The sequence below is a fragment of the Manis pentadactyla genome, chromosome 9, assembly GCF_030020395.1.
Source record: "Manis pentadactyla isolate mManPen7 chromosome 9, mManPen7.hap1, whole genome shotgun sequence".
NCBI classification, from domain to species: domain Eukaryota; kingdom Metazoa; phylum Chordata; class Mammalia; order Pholidota; family Manidae; genus Manis; species Manis pentadactyla.
Window position 1 is genome coordinate 45675327 of NC_080027.1, and position 15512 is coordinate 45690838.

The 15512-nt window shown below is 40.5% G+C and overlaps 2 protein-coding genes across 2 annotated transcripts; both read left to right on the top strand.

Moving 5' to 3' along the window:
* Positions 1 to 952: 952 nt before the first annotated feature.
* Positions 953 to 1903, top strand: LOC130684717 (olfactory receptor 56A3-like). Its single transcript, XM_057506618.1, has one exon. The coding sequence runs from the start codon at positions 953 to 955 to the stop codon at positions 1901 to 1903; it is 951 nt and encodes a 316-aa protein (XP_057362601.1).
* Positions 1904 to 9705: 7802 nt separating this feature from the next.
* On the top strand, positions 9706 to 10656 carry LOC130684718 (olfactory receptor 56A3-like). The gene has a single exon (XM_057506619.1). The coding sequence runs from the start codon at positions 9706 to 9708 to the stop codon at positions 10654 to 10656; it is 951 nt and encodes a 316-aa protein (XP_057362602.1).
* The last annotated feature ends 4856 nt before the right edge of the window (positions 10657 to 15512 follow it).

Here is a 15512-nt window from a genome sequence, read left to right on the forward strand (position 1 = left end):
AGCTCCCTGTTCAGTTCTGTGGCTCTGCTACCTCCCACAGTGCCAGGGGAAAAGGCTGAGTGATAGAAAGCAATGCCAACATTAAAGCAGTGCCTGGAAGCAGGGGACTGCCCACCTGGTCCATGACATTGATGCTTGAAAAGGGAAACAGAAGAGGGCAGGAGTATAAAGATAAACGTCGCCAGCCTCCCACAGCTGCCCGCAGAATGACTGCCTTCCCGTCTGGTTTAACGGCAGGTATGGTCCTTCCAAAACTCGGCAAAATTGGCCATCATCCTTTTAAAGGTACTTCCAGAAATTAGGAATCCTACAAAGGTGAAGAGCTGATAAACAGAGGGGAAAACATGTATTAGGGGGATTCCATACCTATCCACTTGAAATACTTTTCAGACGAAACGTCAAATAACTAATTTCAGTTCCATAATTATTTTAAATCTCTAATTAAGGCAAAGTAAATACAGCTGAAAAGACAGAATGACGGTGACAAAACGAGTGGGGGATACTCTTCTGAGCGCCACTTTGTGCTGGCTCTGATACTTATAGTATATACTGTTAGAGTTAAGTTGCAGGTGTGGTAGCCTATGTGTGCATTAAAAAACAAAAAGAAAGAAACTCAGAAGTACAAATTTAGACTCACCTGTCACAAAAAGTAGTTTCTACATTTATATGCAAGGATATAATTACATTGAAACTGAGCCTTGAACAGATCAAGCATGTATAAACAAATGCTATTACCTCACGCCTCTATGCTGCTTAGAATGAGAGAAATACCCCAGTAGCATGGCACAACAAATAAACAGATGCATTTGCTTACTTTGGATAAACTGCTAGGACGCACACAGTTTACAGAGGAAAGGCATATTATTGGAAATTCATGTTTGTGTAGTCAATAGCCAATTTTTATCCTAATTACAGATTCCCAGAAGAAGGATGTAGGAATACATGACAAAGTATGACCACACAACACAATGTCACCACCTCCACTGAGATTTCAGACTTCCTCCTGAATTGTTTTGTCAGGTCCCCCAGCTGGCAGCTCTGGCTGTCCCTGCCCCTCAGCCTCCTCTTCCTCCTGGCCATGGGGGCCAATGCCACCCTCCTCGTCACCATCCGGATGAAGGCCTCTCTGCACCAGCCCATGTACTACTACCTGCTCAGCCTCCTCTCCGTGCTGGACATGGTGCTCTGCCTCACCGTCATCCCCAAGGTCCTGGCCATCTTCTGGTTTGACCTCAGGTCCATAAGCTTCTTTGCCTGCTTCCTGCAGATGTACATCATGAACAGTTTCCTCGCCATGGAGTCCTGCACCTTCATGGTCATGGCCTATGACCGCTATGTGGCCATCTGCCACCCACTGAGGTACCTGTCCATCATCAATGAGCAATTTGTGGCCAAGGCTGTCATTTTTATTTTGGCCAGGAATGTCCTTCTCACAATGCCTATTCCCATTCTCTCAGCACGGCTCCATTATTGCAGGAGAAACGTCATTGAGAACTGCATCTGCGCCAATATGTCTGTGTCCAGGCTCTCCTGTGATGATGTCACCATCAATCGCATGTACCAGTTTGCTGGAGGCTGGACTCTGCTAGGATGCGACCTCATCCTCATCTTCCTCTCCTACACCCTCATCCTGAGAGCTGTGCTGAGACTCAAGGCAGAGGGAGCTGTGGCCAAGGCCCTGAGCACGTGTGGCTCCCACTTCATCCTCATCCTCTTCTTCAGCACCGTCCTGCTGGTCTTCGTCCTCACGCATGTGGCCAAGAAGAAGGTCTGCGCTGAGGTGCCAGTCCTGCTCAATGTCCTCCACCACGTCATCCCTGCAGCCCTCAACCCCATTGTTTATGGAGTGCGCACCCAGGAGATCAAGCAAGGAATCCAGAGGTTACTGAGGAAAGGGTGGTAGGGACACTGGATCTCTGCATTCCTAATGGAAGTTCACTCTGAAGCAATAAAAGGTGAATAGCCTGAAACTTACATTGATGAGTTATTTTCTAAACTCAGAAAATTAGGTATCACACTTTCTTTAATAAAACTTCAGTTTCGTTTTAAGTTTCTCTTTCTCTCACCTCTCCATTGGGAATCTCCTTGTCCCTTTCACCTGTCTTTCCATACACATTGTCTTATTTTGTCCAAAGTATAGACATACCTGGGGGTAGGTTCTAAAGTGAGAAATTTATGTTCCTATAAGTACAGCTGTTATTGTATCATGACTTTGTATTCTTGAATATACATCTGTGGATATTTGGTGGGTTGTGTTGTGTAATGTGTTCTTATTCCATTTCCACAGAAGGGAGTATATCGGAGACAAGGACATAGGAGTGAATTTCTTTCGTGAATGAAGGGAAGATGCTTCTAGTCATTAATTGGCTCTTTCCCTGTGAGCCTTTGACCACATCAGTGTCTTTTTTTGTCTCTCCATCTCTGTGTCTCCAACTCCATCTCTGCCTCTCTCTCTCTCCTTCTCTAGATGAGGTGACCTTTTGTATTGTGTCCTGTGTACATTTCAAAAGGACAAGATTTCTACCTGGGTTGCTCATGTGTGTAACAATTAGCCATGAGCTTTATTAGATTCTCCTTCCAATGGCTGTGTGCTGTGGACATGCATCTTTTGGATCCAGGGTGTTGTAATTCATGGCGTGCACACACAGCTGTGCTAATGTGGTAAAGGGTTCTAAAGACTGTAACATATGATCCAGTAATCATATTGAAATATAAATCATGCTGTTCAAACATTGCTTGCTTATTAATTGGACAGGTAGGAAGCACAATATGTCCTAGGATTTCTGTGTACTATTAAGACACAAAAACACATAGAACATTTTTGTTGCTTTCAGGAGCTCAAAGGTTGGTTAGGCGCAACACAATAAGAGTTCTTGGAATACAGTCCTCTCAACAGGTGAGAATGAGGAATGGAATAAGGTATGATGGGCAGTAAGGTACCAGGCAACATAAGAAATCACTGGATAGAGAGTTAAAGGTTCTAATTGTAAGTCTTACACAACTAAAACAATCAGTACTTAGGCCCAAAAGAGCTGGTCTCATAGTATTTCACATTACTCCTCTATGAACAATTTGTTTTAGCAGATCCTTCCTAAACGTAAGCTTTTGTGACTCAGTAATAACTTAGAAGGGTATTACCCTGTTTTGACCATGGAAGCAAAATCTCTCCATAGTCTACTACCAATACTGTACCCAAAGTCTGGGTCTTTTGGTCTTAACATAAAGCACCTCACATACATCCTCAACCAACTTAAGCTTTCATTCCACAAAGCTCTGCCCATTTCTTTCCTCCTCCCTCTCACAGCGAAGAAAAATAAATTGGTATTTCATTTCTCTGCTCTTGGATACCACTATGAGCTACTCTTTGAAAAATAAACATATACTCACATAATAAAAAGCAATACCTGAAAAGCATATATTCTAGATTAACATTGAATTACATTTCTGAAAATAAAAAGCAGTCTATCAAGATCCAACTTGGTTAACACCTAGATAAACTTTTACTTTCTCATTTGAAAAAGAACTCCTCAAAATTTCATTCTCTCAAATATTTCAAAATAATTTAAATGGCTTGGTTTCAAGTGTGCATGACTGAACACCAAGAGGAACATCTTACGTGTATAAAGGTACTAAGGTACTAAGTAGCTTCTAAGGTAAATTTGGACTACTACCTCTTAGGAAATACTAAATATCAACCACTTTTAACAATATTACATATGAACATCCAATCATCAAGCGCATACAGAGAATGATAATGGCCCTTGAGGCCAACATCTAACATATTGTCTAACAAGTGTGCATTTACAGCAAATATAGACAAAGTTTTGTTATGGTTCTGGGGTTGCAGCAATGAGGAACATACTCAAGGTCCATGCTTACAACTGCAAAGGCTCTAAACCTCTAAGAAAGAGGAGTCCAAGAAGCAGTGGAAAGTGTCAATAGATTTCATAACAGTTCTCCCAACACAGCAGCAGAATATGCCAACAGGAAGGACATAGCCAAGGAGCACCTAAGGCAGAGGTCCAATACTATGGCCATTAGGCAGAAGGCTGGGGTGCAAATCTACAAGAGAATTTGAAGGACTAAGCAGAATATGATAACAGGAACTTGAGTTTGAACCAAAGCAGGAACACGATCCTGTGAACTGAAGACATACGGAAGAAAATGGGATTGAAGAAGGGAGGCACTTCATCAGACCAGCACAACCCACAGAAAACGTGTCTGCTTTCTAAAATATTAATCAAAAATAAGTACATAATTACGCCAGAATTTCTAGATGAAATACCAAGCTGTTATTTCTTATCTTGTTGATACTAGCCATTCTGGCTAATGTGAGGTGATATCTCATTGTGTTTTAATTTGCATTTCCCTGATGATTGATGATGTTGAGCATCTTCCCATGTGTCTGTTGGCCACCTGCATGTCTTCTTTGAAAAAAATGTCTGTTCAGGTCCTTGGACCATTTTTAAATAAGGTTATTTCAGGTTTTCTGTTGAGTTTATGAGTTCTTTATACATTTTAGATACTAGCCCCTTATCAGATATATCACTTGTAAATATATCCTTCCATACAATAAATTGCCTTTTCATTTTGCTGATGGTTTCCTCTGCTGTGCAGAAGCATTTTGGCTTGATATAGTTCATTTGTTTATTTTTGCTTTCATTTCCCTTGCCTGGGGATAAAATCCAGAAAATGTGAGTCTAGGAATCACAGGAAAAACCACAAAGCTAGTTCAGCCTCAACACCGGCTCAGGTTGGAGAAATGTCTGTAAGGCTGTTGCAAGGAGTATGGGCCCAGGTGAGTGACACTAGGCGTTTCTTTTAACAGCATCAGTATCCAAGACAGGCTGAAACCCACACAAAACACAGATGCAAAGAATTTTCTTAGGTGTAATTTATAATTTTTCTTTCTTTTCTTTATTGTCTTTCCCCTTTCCCCACGTCACCCCATTCTACCTCACTAGGTTGTTATGAGGACTAAAGGAAATATCAGGTAACAATCAGAATAATATGACACGGTAAGAAGATGTATGATGATTGCTTCTAGTGTGGTCCTTGATGTAGCTGTAAGTGTGGTCTCCTTCTCCTAAGGAGGCAGAAAATGTTCTTTGATGTGCTCTATTTCTAACACATAGTATAATGCTTTCTACACAGTACGATCAAAATATTCATTCAGTAAAAAAGTAAAAGTAATTTTACCCTTGCAATAATCCTGTGTCAGAAAATTTATTATTAAAATATTATCAAACAAACATTAACAAAACAGAAACACCTTGGTGATCTTGTGGAATCCCGAAATAAGATCTCCAGGGATAATCCATTAATAGAACAATAATTTGACTTGATCAAATTGAAAGATTTCCATTGAATAATGGACAGCACACAGTAAATTTGGCAATTACATGTCAGACTACAGGAGACCTTAGCAAAATCAAGCCAACAGGGGACTCTAGTGTTTAAACTTTGAAAGGAGATTTTGTAAATATGCAAGAAAAAACAAAAATAAATAGGAAAAGATGGAAAGGGATGTGAACATGTAGGTGAACACTTATGGTTTCACAGCTTCAAAACCAAAAGTGGCTAAACAGAATATGAAGGATGCTCCCTGGTCAGAAGAAATTAAAATTAAAATAATGAGATGCTACTTTACATCCATCAGTTTTCAAAAGACAAGCATCAAATGGTATAAAGAATGTAAAAAATAAAGAAACTTCAGAAATTTCCAGTGGGGTTATATATATTTGGGAGAGAAATTCCAAGTGAAGTTAAATTTTTTTATACGCCACAACTATAAAAAGTTCCTGCACATGTACCTTCTTGAGGTCCATAAGTAAAGGTGGACCAGAGTATTGACAGTAACATTATTTCTGGTAACAATTCATCTTAGGTCACATGCTGTTAGCTACTTACACAGAAAGGGAAAATGCACAGAATGGAAACTGCACAGCAGTCAATAATGAAGATGACTTACACACTGCAACATGGCAGACTTTTAAGATTTAGTCTTAACTGAAAATATAGAACAGTATCAGATGCAGAACCTGATGACAGTTCTATAAATTTAATACCAAAACCACAAATAAGTGAACATATACCTAAACAGGCACATTGCAGATTAATTAGAAAGAAATATGGAAGGGATCCTACAGTTTCCATTTAGCTCAAGGGAAGATAAATAGCAGCAATGTAGGTATATGCAGAAGAAAAAGATATAAACAATAGAGCAAAATATGGGAGGACCTTAAAGAAACAGATGGTGCTTATTCGACAACTTGAGGAGCATGAATGATTCACATGAGGCTCAAGGTGAAAATAAAAAATAAGGAACAAATCATGTTTCCTAATTTCCACATGTATATAAATATGATTTTAAAATCTTTCACTGTAGCAGAAATTACTGCAGGATTTTCTCTCTGAAAATTACAGTGCATTTTCTCAGTAATTCTCTCTTGCTTATTTATCATTGCAATGCCATAACAGAAGTCATGATAAGTTAACATCGCTCCATCCAATAGCATGATTTGGGAGGCTATCTAACAAGCACATAGAGGAAGCCCACACATGGAAGATTGTGAGTGTGGGTGTGCAAATGAGTATGAACATGTGTGAATGGATATAAGACCCCAAACCTAGGAGAGTCACTAAGTCCCTACAGGACACATAGCCAACAAACGGCTAAATTAAAAGGGCTTTTTTCTTTTAGAGAAAAAGGAAATCATTTTCTTTTCCAATGTGCCTGACTGTCTGTCCCAGGAGGATCCTTTGAGTTCAAGGAAGGAAGGATGGAGAAGTTCCTAGAGGGCGACATCCCTTAGGCTCCAGAGTAATAAATACCCCAGGTATGTTGGGACCTAACCAAAACTCCAGGATCAGTGGAGCCAGAGCCTGTGCTTCACACCCTCCGAAAGTACACCTGGGTAGAAGGTACCTGAGATCCAGCTATACCATCATTAGCAAGAAGACAGGAGAGAGCTTGCTCTTCAGTCAGGAGCTGCGTTCCTGTCCATTCCGGAGTTGGCACCGCGAAAGCAGGCTGAAAACAGGGCCGTGCAGCCTGCAGCCTCCCTCAGGTCAGAAGGCACCATGAGAACATCTGACATCCTCTTGCCTTCTCTGAACTTTGCTTGGCACTGCCAGAGATGCAGAGAAGTGGGACTTTGTCCCTAGGAAAGGAGAATAATGCGGGGGGGAGAGGGGAGAGCTCTGGAAAGTGTATCATCTGGACCCCAGTGAGAGCATCGGGGTTCTCGATTCTGAGTGTGGGAATTTAGGAGACTTCAGGCAAAGAATCTGCCTACAAATGTTTCACTCCTGGGGTTGGAATTAAATTTACTCAAGTTCACTTCAGAGGTTGAGGGTAGAGGCTACAAGTGGGGATCAGTGGGGCTCAGAAAGTAGTTCCTCAGCTTGCAGCTCTATCTAAGGAATTTCTAAATGCCACTGCTGCCAAAAGCAGAAAATTATGTCCATAGGATCCACGAGGTTTCAGTCACTGGGGGCACACAGTGATGTCCAACACAACACTGGGAGACAGGTCTGCAGGTCGCTCTTCTGGAACTCTGTGGAGCTGGGGGGACCCCTGGACACAGGAATACCACAGTGCTGTGCTGTGGACCTTCCCTGCAACCCGGGGAAAAGCCTGGGAGGCTATAGGGTCTCTGCTTTATTCTTGACCTTCAGCATCTCTGGCTTCTTCAAGGTGTCCCTCTCTGCAACCAGCCAGTCATTAGCTCTAGGTCCTCAGCCCAGACGGTGCCGTGGCAAGCTCTGATTGCAGACTGACACTGGAAAAGGACAGAGGAAGAAAGACTTATGTGTTCTCACATGCTCTGCTGCTAGGGCTCAGTGGGTAGCTCAGTGTTTGTTGAGTGAAACATACCAACAATAGTATGTTTCTAATGGTATGAAAATATTGGTCCACTCTCCATATACCATTTTATGCAAACTTCCTTACCACACTGACCCCACTCCAAAATTATTTCTCCTCCATCAGAGTCCCTGTCAAGACTCTTAATCGTGTCCAGGGGGAAGTTTGCTTCCTTTTTAATAGAATTGATGCGGAAAGTACACTTTCATAGAATTATTTATCAAGTCCAAAGGAATCCTATAAATTACTCCAATCCATCCCACGGTATTAGGCAAGATTAGCATCAGGGTAAAATAGTTTGGACAGTTAAGATGTTGAGATATAATTTCCGTTGTTTGTAATGTGCCAATAATATAATATATCTCATAGGATGTTGAATGATCAAATGGGATAAAGTCTTAGAATATTTGGGCATAGTTCCCAGCAAGTAGTATGACTTCCAAACCTAACATAATTTTATGTTACATTAGTGAGACTAATGAGTAATAAGCAGCGTAGTTCTAATACTCCTGATGAAAAATAATTTCTAACCCACAAAATAACTCTTTAACAGAGACTCTGTCCATATACACAGATTTAGGTACAATGGACTCCATGACTTGAAGGATCCCAGAAAGACCTGACCTATATACTATTTGCCAACCTACAGCCTTCTTTGGACCCTTTCACAATCAGGGGAAGAACCTTAGGATCCTTCACCTTTAATGTAAATGAGGGTACCACATCACTCTATGTACAATCTTTTTTGTCCTACCTACGCCCATGTCAAAGTTAGTCAGTCCTCCCCATCATGTCCCAATGGTTTGCGCAAGACCCTGTCATTTGTTCTTATGATTCCCCATTGTTCCCAAGAAGGTTTTTGCTTTACCTCCTCGAGAGTAAGAACAGCTCCCTGTTCAGTTCTGTGGCTCTGCTACTTCCCACAATGCCAGGGGAAAAGGCTGAGTGATAGAAAGCAATGTCAACATTAAAGCAGTGCCTGGAAGCAGGGGACTGCCCACCTGGTCCATTACATCGATGCTTGAAAAGGGAAACAGAAGAGGGCAGGAGTATAAAGATAAACGTCGCCAGCCTCCCACAGCTGCCAGCAGAATGACTGCCTTCCCGTCTGGTTTAACGGCAGGTATGGTCCTTCCAAAACTCGGCAAAATTGGCCATCATCCTTTTAAAGGTACTTCCAGAAATTAGGAATCCTACAAAAGTGAAGAGCTGATAAACAGAGGGGAAAACAAGTATTAGGGGGATTCCATACCTATCCACTTGAAATACTTTTCAGACGAAACGTCAAATAACTAATTTCAGTTCCATAATTATTTTAAATCTCTAATTAAGGCAAAGTAAATACAGCTGAAAAGACAGAATGAAGGTGACAAAACGAGTGGGGGATACTCTTCTGAGCGCCACTTTGTGCTGGCTCTGATACTTGTAGTATATACTGTTAGAGTTAAGTTGCAGGTGTGGTAGCCTATGTGTGCATTAAAAAACAAAAAGAAAGAAACTCACAAGTACAAATTTAGACTCACCTGTCACAAAAAGTAGTTTCTACATTTATATGCAAGGATATAATTACATTGAAACTGAGCCTTGAACAGATCAAGCATGTATAAACAAATGCTATTACCTCACGCCTCTATGCTGCTTAGAATGAGAGAAATACCCCAGTAGCATGGCACAACAAATAAACAGATGCATTTGCCTACTTTGGATAAACTGCTAGGACGCACACAGTTTACAGAGGAAAGGCATATTATTGGAAATTCATGTTTGTGTAGTCAATAGCCAATTTTTATCCTAATTACAGATTCCCAGAAGAAGGATGTAGGAATACATGACAAAGTATGACCACACAACACAATGTCACCACCTCCACTGAGATTTCAGACTTCCTCCTGAATTGTTTTGTCAGGTCCCCCAGCTGGCAGCTCTGGCTGTCCCTGCCCCTCAGCCTCCTCTTCCTCCTGGCCATGGGGGCCAATGCCACCCTCCTCGTCACCATCCGGATGGAGGCCTCTCTGCACCAGCCCATGTACTACTACCTGCTCAGCCTCCTCTCCGTGCTGGACATGGTGCTCTGCCTCACCGTCATCCCCAAGGTCCTGGCCATCTTCTGGTTTGACCTCAGGTCCATAAGCTTCTTTGCCTGCTTCCTGCAGATGTACATCATGAACAGTTTCCTCGCCATGGAGTCCTGCACCTTCATGGTCATGGCCTATGACCGCTATGTGGCCATCTGCCACCCACTGAGGTACCTGTCCATCATCAATGAGCAATTTGTGGCCAAGGCTGTCATTTTTATTTTGGCCAGGAATGTCCTTCTCACAATGCCTATTCCCATTCTCTCAGCACGGCTCCATTATTGCAGGAGAAACGTCATTGAGAACTGCATCTGCGCCAATATGTCTGTGTCCAGGCTCTCCTGTGATAATGTCACCATCAATCGCATGTACCAGTTTGCTGGAGGCTGGACTCTGCTAGGATGCGACCTCATCCTCATCTTCCTCTCCTACACCCTCATCCTGAGAGCTGTGCTGAGACTCAAGGCAGAGGGAGCTGTGGCCAAGGCCCTGAGCACGTGTGGCTCCCACTTCATCCTCATCCTCTTCTTCAGCACCGTCCTGCTGGTCTTCGTCCTCACACATGTGGCCAAGAAGAAGGTCTGCGCTGAGGTGCCAGTCCTGCTCAATGTCCTCCACCACGTCATCCCTGCAGCCCTCAACCCCATTGTTTATGGAGTGCGCACCCAGGAGATCAAGCAAGGAATCCAGAGGTTACTGAGGAAAGGGTGGTAGGGACACTGGATCTCTGCATTCCTAATGGAAGGTCACTCTGAAGCAATAAAAGGTGAATAGCCTGAAACTTACATTGATGAGTTATTTTCTAAACTCAGAAAATTAGGTATCACACTTTCTTTAATAAAACTTCAGTTTCGTTTTAATTTTCTCTTTCTCTCACCTCTCCATTGGGAATCTCCTTGTCCCTTTCACCTGTCTTTCCATACACATTGTCTTATTTTGTCCAAAGTATAGACATACCTGGGGGTAGGTTCTAAAGTGAGAAATTTATGTTCCTATAAGTACAGCTGTTATTGTATCATGACTTTGTATTCTTGAATATACATCTGTGGATATTTGGTGGGTTGTGTTGTGTAATGTGTTCTTATTCCATTTCCACAGAAGGGAGTATATCGGAGACAAGGACATAGGAGTGAATTTCTTTCGTGAATGAAGGGAAGATGCTTCTAGTCATTAATTGGCTCTTTCCCTGTGAGCCTTTGACCACATCAGTGTCTTTTTTTGTCTCTCCATCTCTGTGTCTCCAACTCCATCTCTGCCTCTCTCTCTCTCCTTCTCTAGATGAGGTGACCTTTTGTATTGTGTCCTGTGTACATTTCAAAAGGACAAGATTTCTACCTGGGTTGCTCATGTGTGTAACAATTAGCCATGAGCTTTATTAGATTCTCCTTCCAATGGCTGTGTGCTGTGGACATGCATCTTTTGGATCCAGGGTGTTGTAGTTCATGGTGTGCACACACAGCTGTGCTAATGTGGTAAAGGGTTCTAAAGACTGTAACATATGATCCAGTAATCATATTGAAATATAAATCATGCTGTTCAAACATTGCTTGCTTATTAATTGGACAGGTAGGAAGCACAATATGTCCTAGGATTTCTGTGTACTATTAAGACACAAAAACACATAGAACATTTTTGTTGCTTTCAGGAGCTCAAAGGTTGGTTAGGCGCAACACAATAAGAGTTCTTGGAATACAGTCCTCTCAACAGGTGAGAATGAGGAATGGAATAAGGTATGATGGGCAGTAAGGTACCAGGCAACATAAGAAATCACTGGATAGAGAGTTAAAGGTTCTAATTGTAAGTCTTACACAACTAAAACAATCAGTACTTAGGCCCAAAAGAGCTGGTCTCATAGTATGTCACATTACTCCTCTATGAACAATTTGTTTTAGCAGATCCTTCCTAAACGTAAGCTTTTGTGACTCAGTAATAACTTAGAAGGGTATTACCCTGTTTTGACCATGGAAGCAAAATCTCTTCATAGTCTACTACCAATACTGTACCCAAAGTCTGGGTCTTTTGGTCTTAACATAAAGCACCTCACATACATCCTCAACCAACTTAAGCTTTCATTCCACAAAGCTCTGCCCATTTCTTTCCTCCTCCCTCTCACAGCGAAGAAAAATAAATTGGTATTTCATTTCTCTGCTCTTGGATACCACTATGAGCTACTCTTTGAAAAATAAACATATACTCACATAATAAAAAGCAATACCTGAAAAGCATATATTCTAGATTAACATTGAATTACATTTCTGAAAATAAAAAGCAGTCTATCAAGATCCAACTTGGTTAACACCTAGATAAACTTTTACTTTCTCATTTGAAAAAGAACTCCTCAAAATTTCATTCTCTCAAATATTTCAAAATAATTTAAATGGCTTGGTTTCAAGTGTGCATGACTGAACACCAAGAGGAACATCTTACGTGTATAAAGGTACTAAGGTACTAAGTAGCTTCTAAGGTAAATTTGGACTACTACCTCTTAGGAAATACTAAATATCAACCACTTTTAACAATATTACATATGGACATCCAATCATCAAGCGCATACAGAGAATGATAATGGCCCTTGAGGCCAACATCTAACATATTGTCTAACAAGTGTGCATTTACAGCAAATATAGACAAAGTTTTGTTATGGTTCTGGGGTTGCAGCAATGAGGAACATACTCAAGGTCCATGCTTACAACTGCAAAGGCTCTAAACCTCTAAGAAAGAGGAGTCCAAGAAGCAGTGGAAAGTGTCAATAGATTTCATAACAGTTCTCCCAACACAGCAGCAGAATATGCCAACAGGAAGGACATAGCCAAGGAGCACCTAAGGCAGAGGTCCAATACTATGGCCATTAGGCGGAAGGCTGGGTGCAAATCTACAAGAGAATTTGAAGGACTAAGCAGAATATGATAACAGGAACTTGAGTTTGAACCAAAGCAGGAACACGATCCTGTGAACTGAAGACATACGGAAGAAAATGGGATTGAAGAAGGGAGGCACTTCATCAGACCAGCACAACCCACAGAAAACGTGTCTGCTTTCTAAAATATTAATCAAAAATAAGTACATAATTACGCCAGAATTTCTAGATGAAATACCAAGCTGTTATTTCTTATCTTGTTGATACTAGCCATTCTGGCTAATGTGAGGTGATATCTCATTGTGTTTTAATTTGCATTTCCCTGATGATTGATGATGTTGAGCATCTTCCCATGTGTCTGTTGGCCACCTGCATGTCTTCTTTGAAAAAAATGTCTGTTCAGGTCCTTGGACCATTTTTAAATAAGGTTATTTCAGGTTTTCTGTTGAGTTTATGAGTTCTTTATACATTTTAGATACTAGCCCCTTATCAGATATATCACTTGTAAATATATCCTTCCATACAATAAATTGCCTTTTCATTTTGCTGATGGTTTCCTCTGCTGTGCAGAAGCATTTTGGCTTGATATAGTTCATTTGTTTATTTTTGCTTTCATTTCCCTTGCCTGGGGATAAAATCCAGAAAATGTGAGTCTAGGAATCACAGGAAAAACCACAAAGCTAGTTCAGCCTCAACACCGGCTCAGGTTGGAGAAATATCTGTAAGGCTGTTGCAAGGAGTATGGGCCCAGGTGAGTGACACTAGGCGTTTCTTTTAACAGCATCAGTATCCAAGACAGGCTGAAACCCACACAAAACACAGATGCAAAGAATTTTCTTAGGTGTAATTTATAATTTTTCTTTCTTTTCTTTATTGTCTTTCCCCTTTCCCCACGTCACCCCATTCTACCTCACTAGGTTGTTATGAGGACTAAAGGAAATATCAGGTAACAATCAGAATAATATGACACGGTAAGAAGATGTATGATGATTGCTTCTAGTGTGGTCCTTGATGTAGCTGTAAGTGTGGTCTCCTTCTCCTAAGGAGGCAGAAAATATTCTTTGATGTGCTCTATTTCTAACACATAGTATAATGCTTTCTACACAGTACGATCAAAATATTCATTCAGTAAAAAAGTAAAAGTAATTTTACCCATGCAATAATCCTGTGTCAGAAAATTTATTATTAAAATATTATCAAACAAACATTAACAAAACAGAAACACCTTGGTGATCTTGTGGAATCCCGAAATAAGATCTCCAGGGATAATCCATTAATAGAACAATAATTTGACTTGATCAAATTGAAAGATTTCCATTGAATAATGGACAGCACACAGTAAATTTGGCAAATACATGTCAGACTACAGGAGACCTTAGCAAAATCAAGCCAACAGGGGACTCTAGTGTTTAAACTTTGAAAGGAGATTTTGTAAATATGCAAGAAAAAACAAAAATAAATAGGAAAAAATGGAAAGGGATGTGAACATGTAGGTGAACACTTATGGTTTCACAGCTTCAAAACCAAAAGTGGCTAAACAGAATATGAAGGATGCTCCCTGGTCAGAAGAAATTAAAATTAAAATAATGAGATGCTACTTTACATCCATCAGTTTTCAAAAGACAAGCATCAAATGGTATAAAGAATGTAAAAAATAAAGAAACTTCAGAAATTTCCAGTGGGGTTATATATATTTGGGAGAGAAATTCCAAGTGAAGTTAAATTTTTTTATACGCCACAACTATAAAAAGTTCCTGCACATGTACCTTCTTGAGGTCCATGAGTAAAGGTGGACCAGAGTATTGACAGTAACATTATTTCTGGTAACAATTCATCTTAGGTCACATGCTGTTAGCTACTTACACAGAAAGGGAAAATGCACAGAATGGAAACTGCACAGCAGTCAATAATGAAGATGACTTACACACTGCAACATGGCAGACTTTCCGATTTAGTCTTAACTGAAAATATAGAACAGTATCAGATACAGAACCTGATGACAGTTCTATAAATTTAATACCAAAACCACAAATAAGTGAACATATACCTAAACAGGAACATTGCAGATTAATTAGAAAGAAATATGGAAGGGATCCTACAGTTTCCATTTAGCTCAAGGGAAGATAAATAGCAGCAATGTTGGAACATGCAGAAGAAAAAGATATAAAAAATAGAGCAAAATATGGGAGGACCTTAAAGAAACAGATGGTGCTTATTCGACAACTTGAGGAGCATGAATGATTCACATGAGGCTCAAGGTGAAAATAAAAAATAAGGAACAAATCATGTTTCCTAATTTCCACATGTATATAAATATGATTTTAAAATCTTTCACTGTAGCAGAAATTACTACAGGATTTTCTCTCTGAAAATTACAGTGCATTTTCTCAGTAATTCTCTCTTGCTTATTTATCATTGCAATGCCATAACAGAAGTCATGATAAGTTAACATCGCTCCATCCAATAGGATGATTTGGGAGGCTATCTAACAAGCACATAGAGGAAGCCCACACATGGAAGTTTCTGAGTGTGGGTGTGCAAATGAGTATGAACATGTGTGAATGGATATAAGACCCCAAACCTAGGAGAGTCACTAAGTCCCTACAGGACACATAGCCAACAAAGGGCTAAATTAAAAGGGCTTTTTTCTTTTAGAGACAAAGGAAATCATTTTCTTTTCCAATGTGCCTGACTGTCTGTCCCAGGAGGATCC

Excerpts from the sequence above, each read along its gene's own strand:
- LOC130684717 (XM_057506618.1), top strand. The coding sequence starts at position 953 with ATGACCACACAACACAATGTCACCACCTCCACTGAGATTTCAGACTTC.
- LOC130684718 (XM_057506619.1), top strand. The coding sequence starts at position 9,706 with ATGACCACACAACACAATGTCACCACCTCCACTGAGATTTCAGACTTC.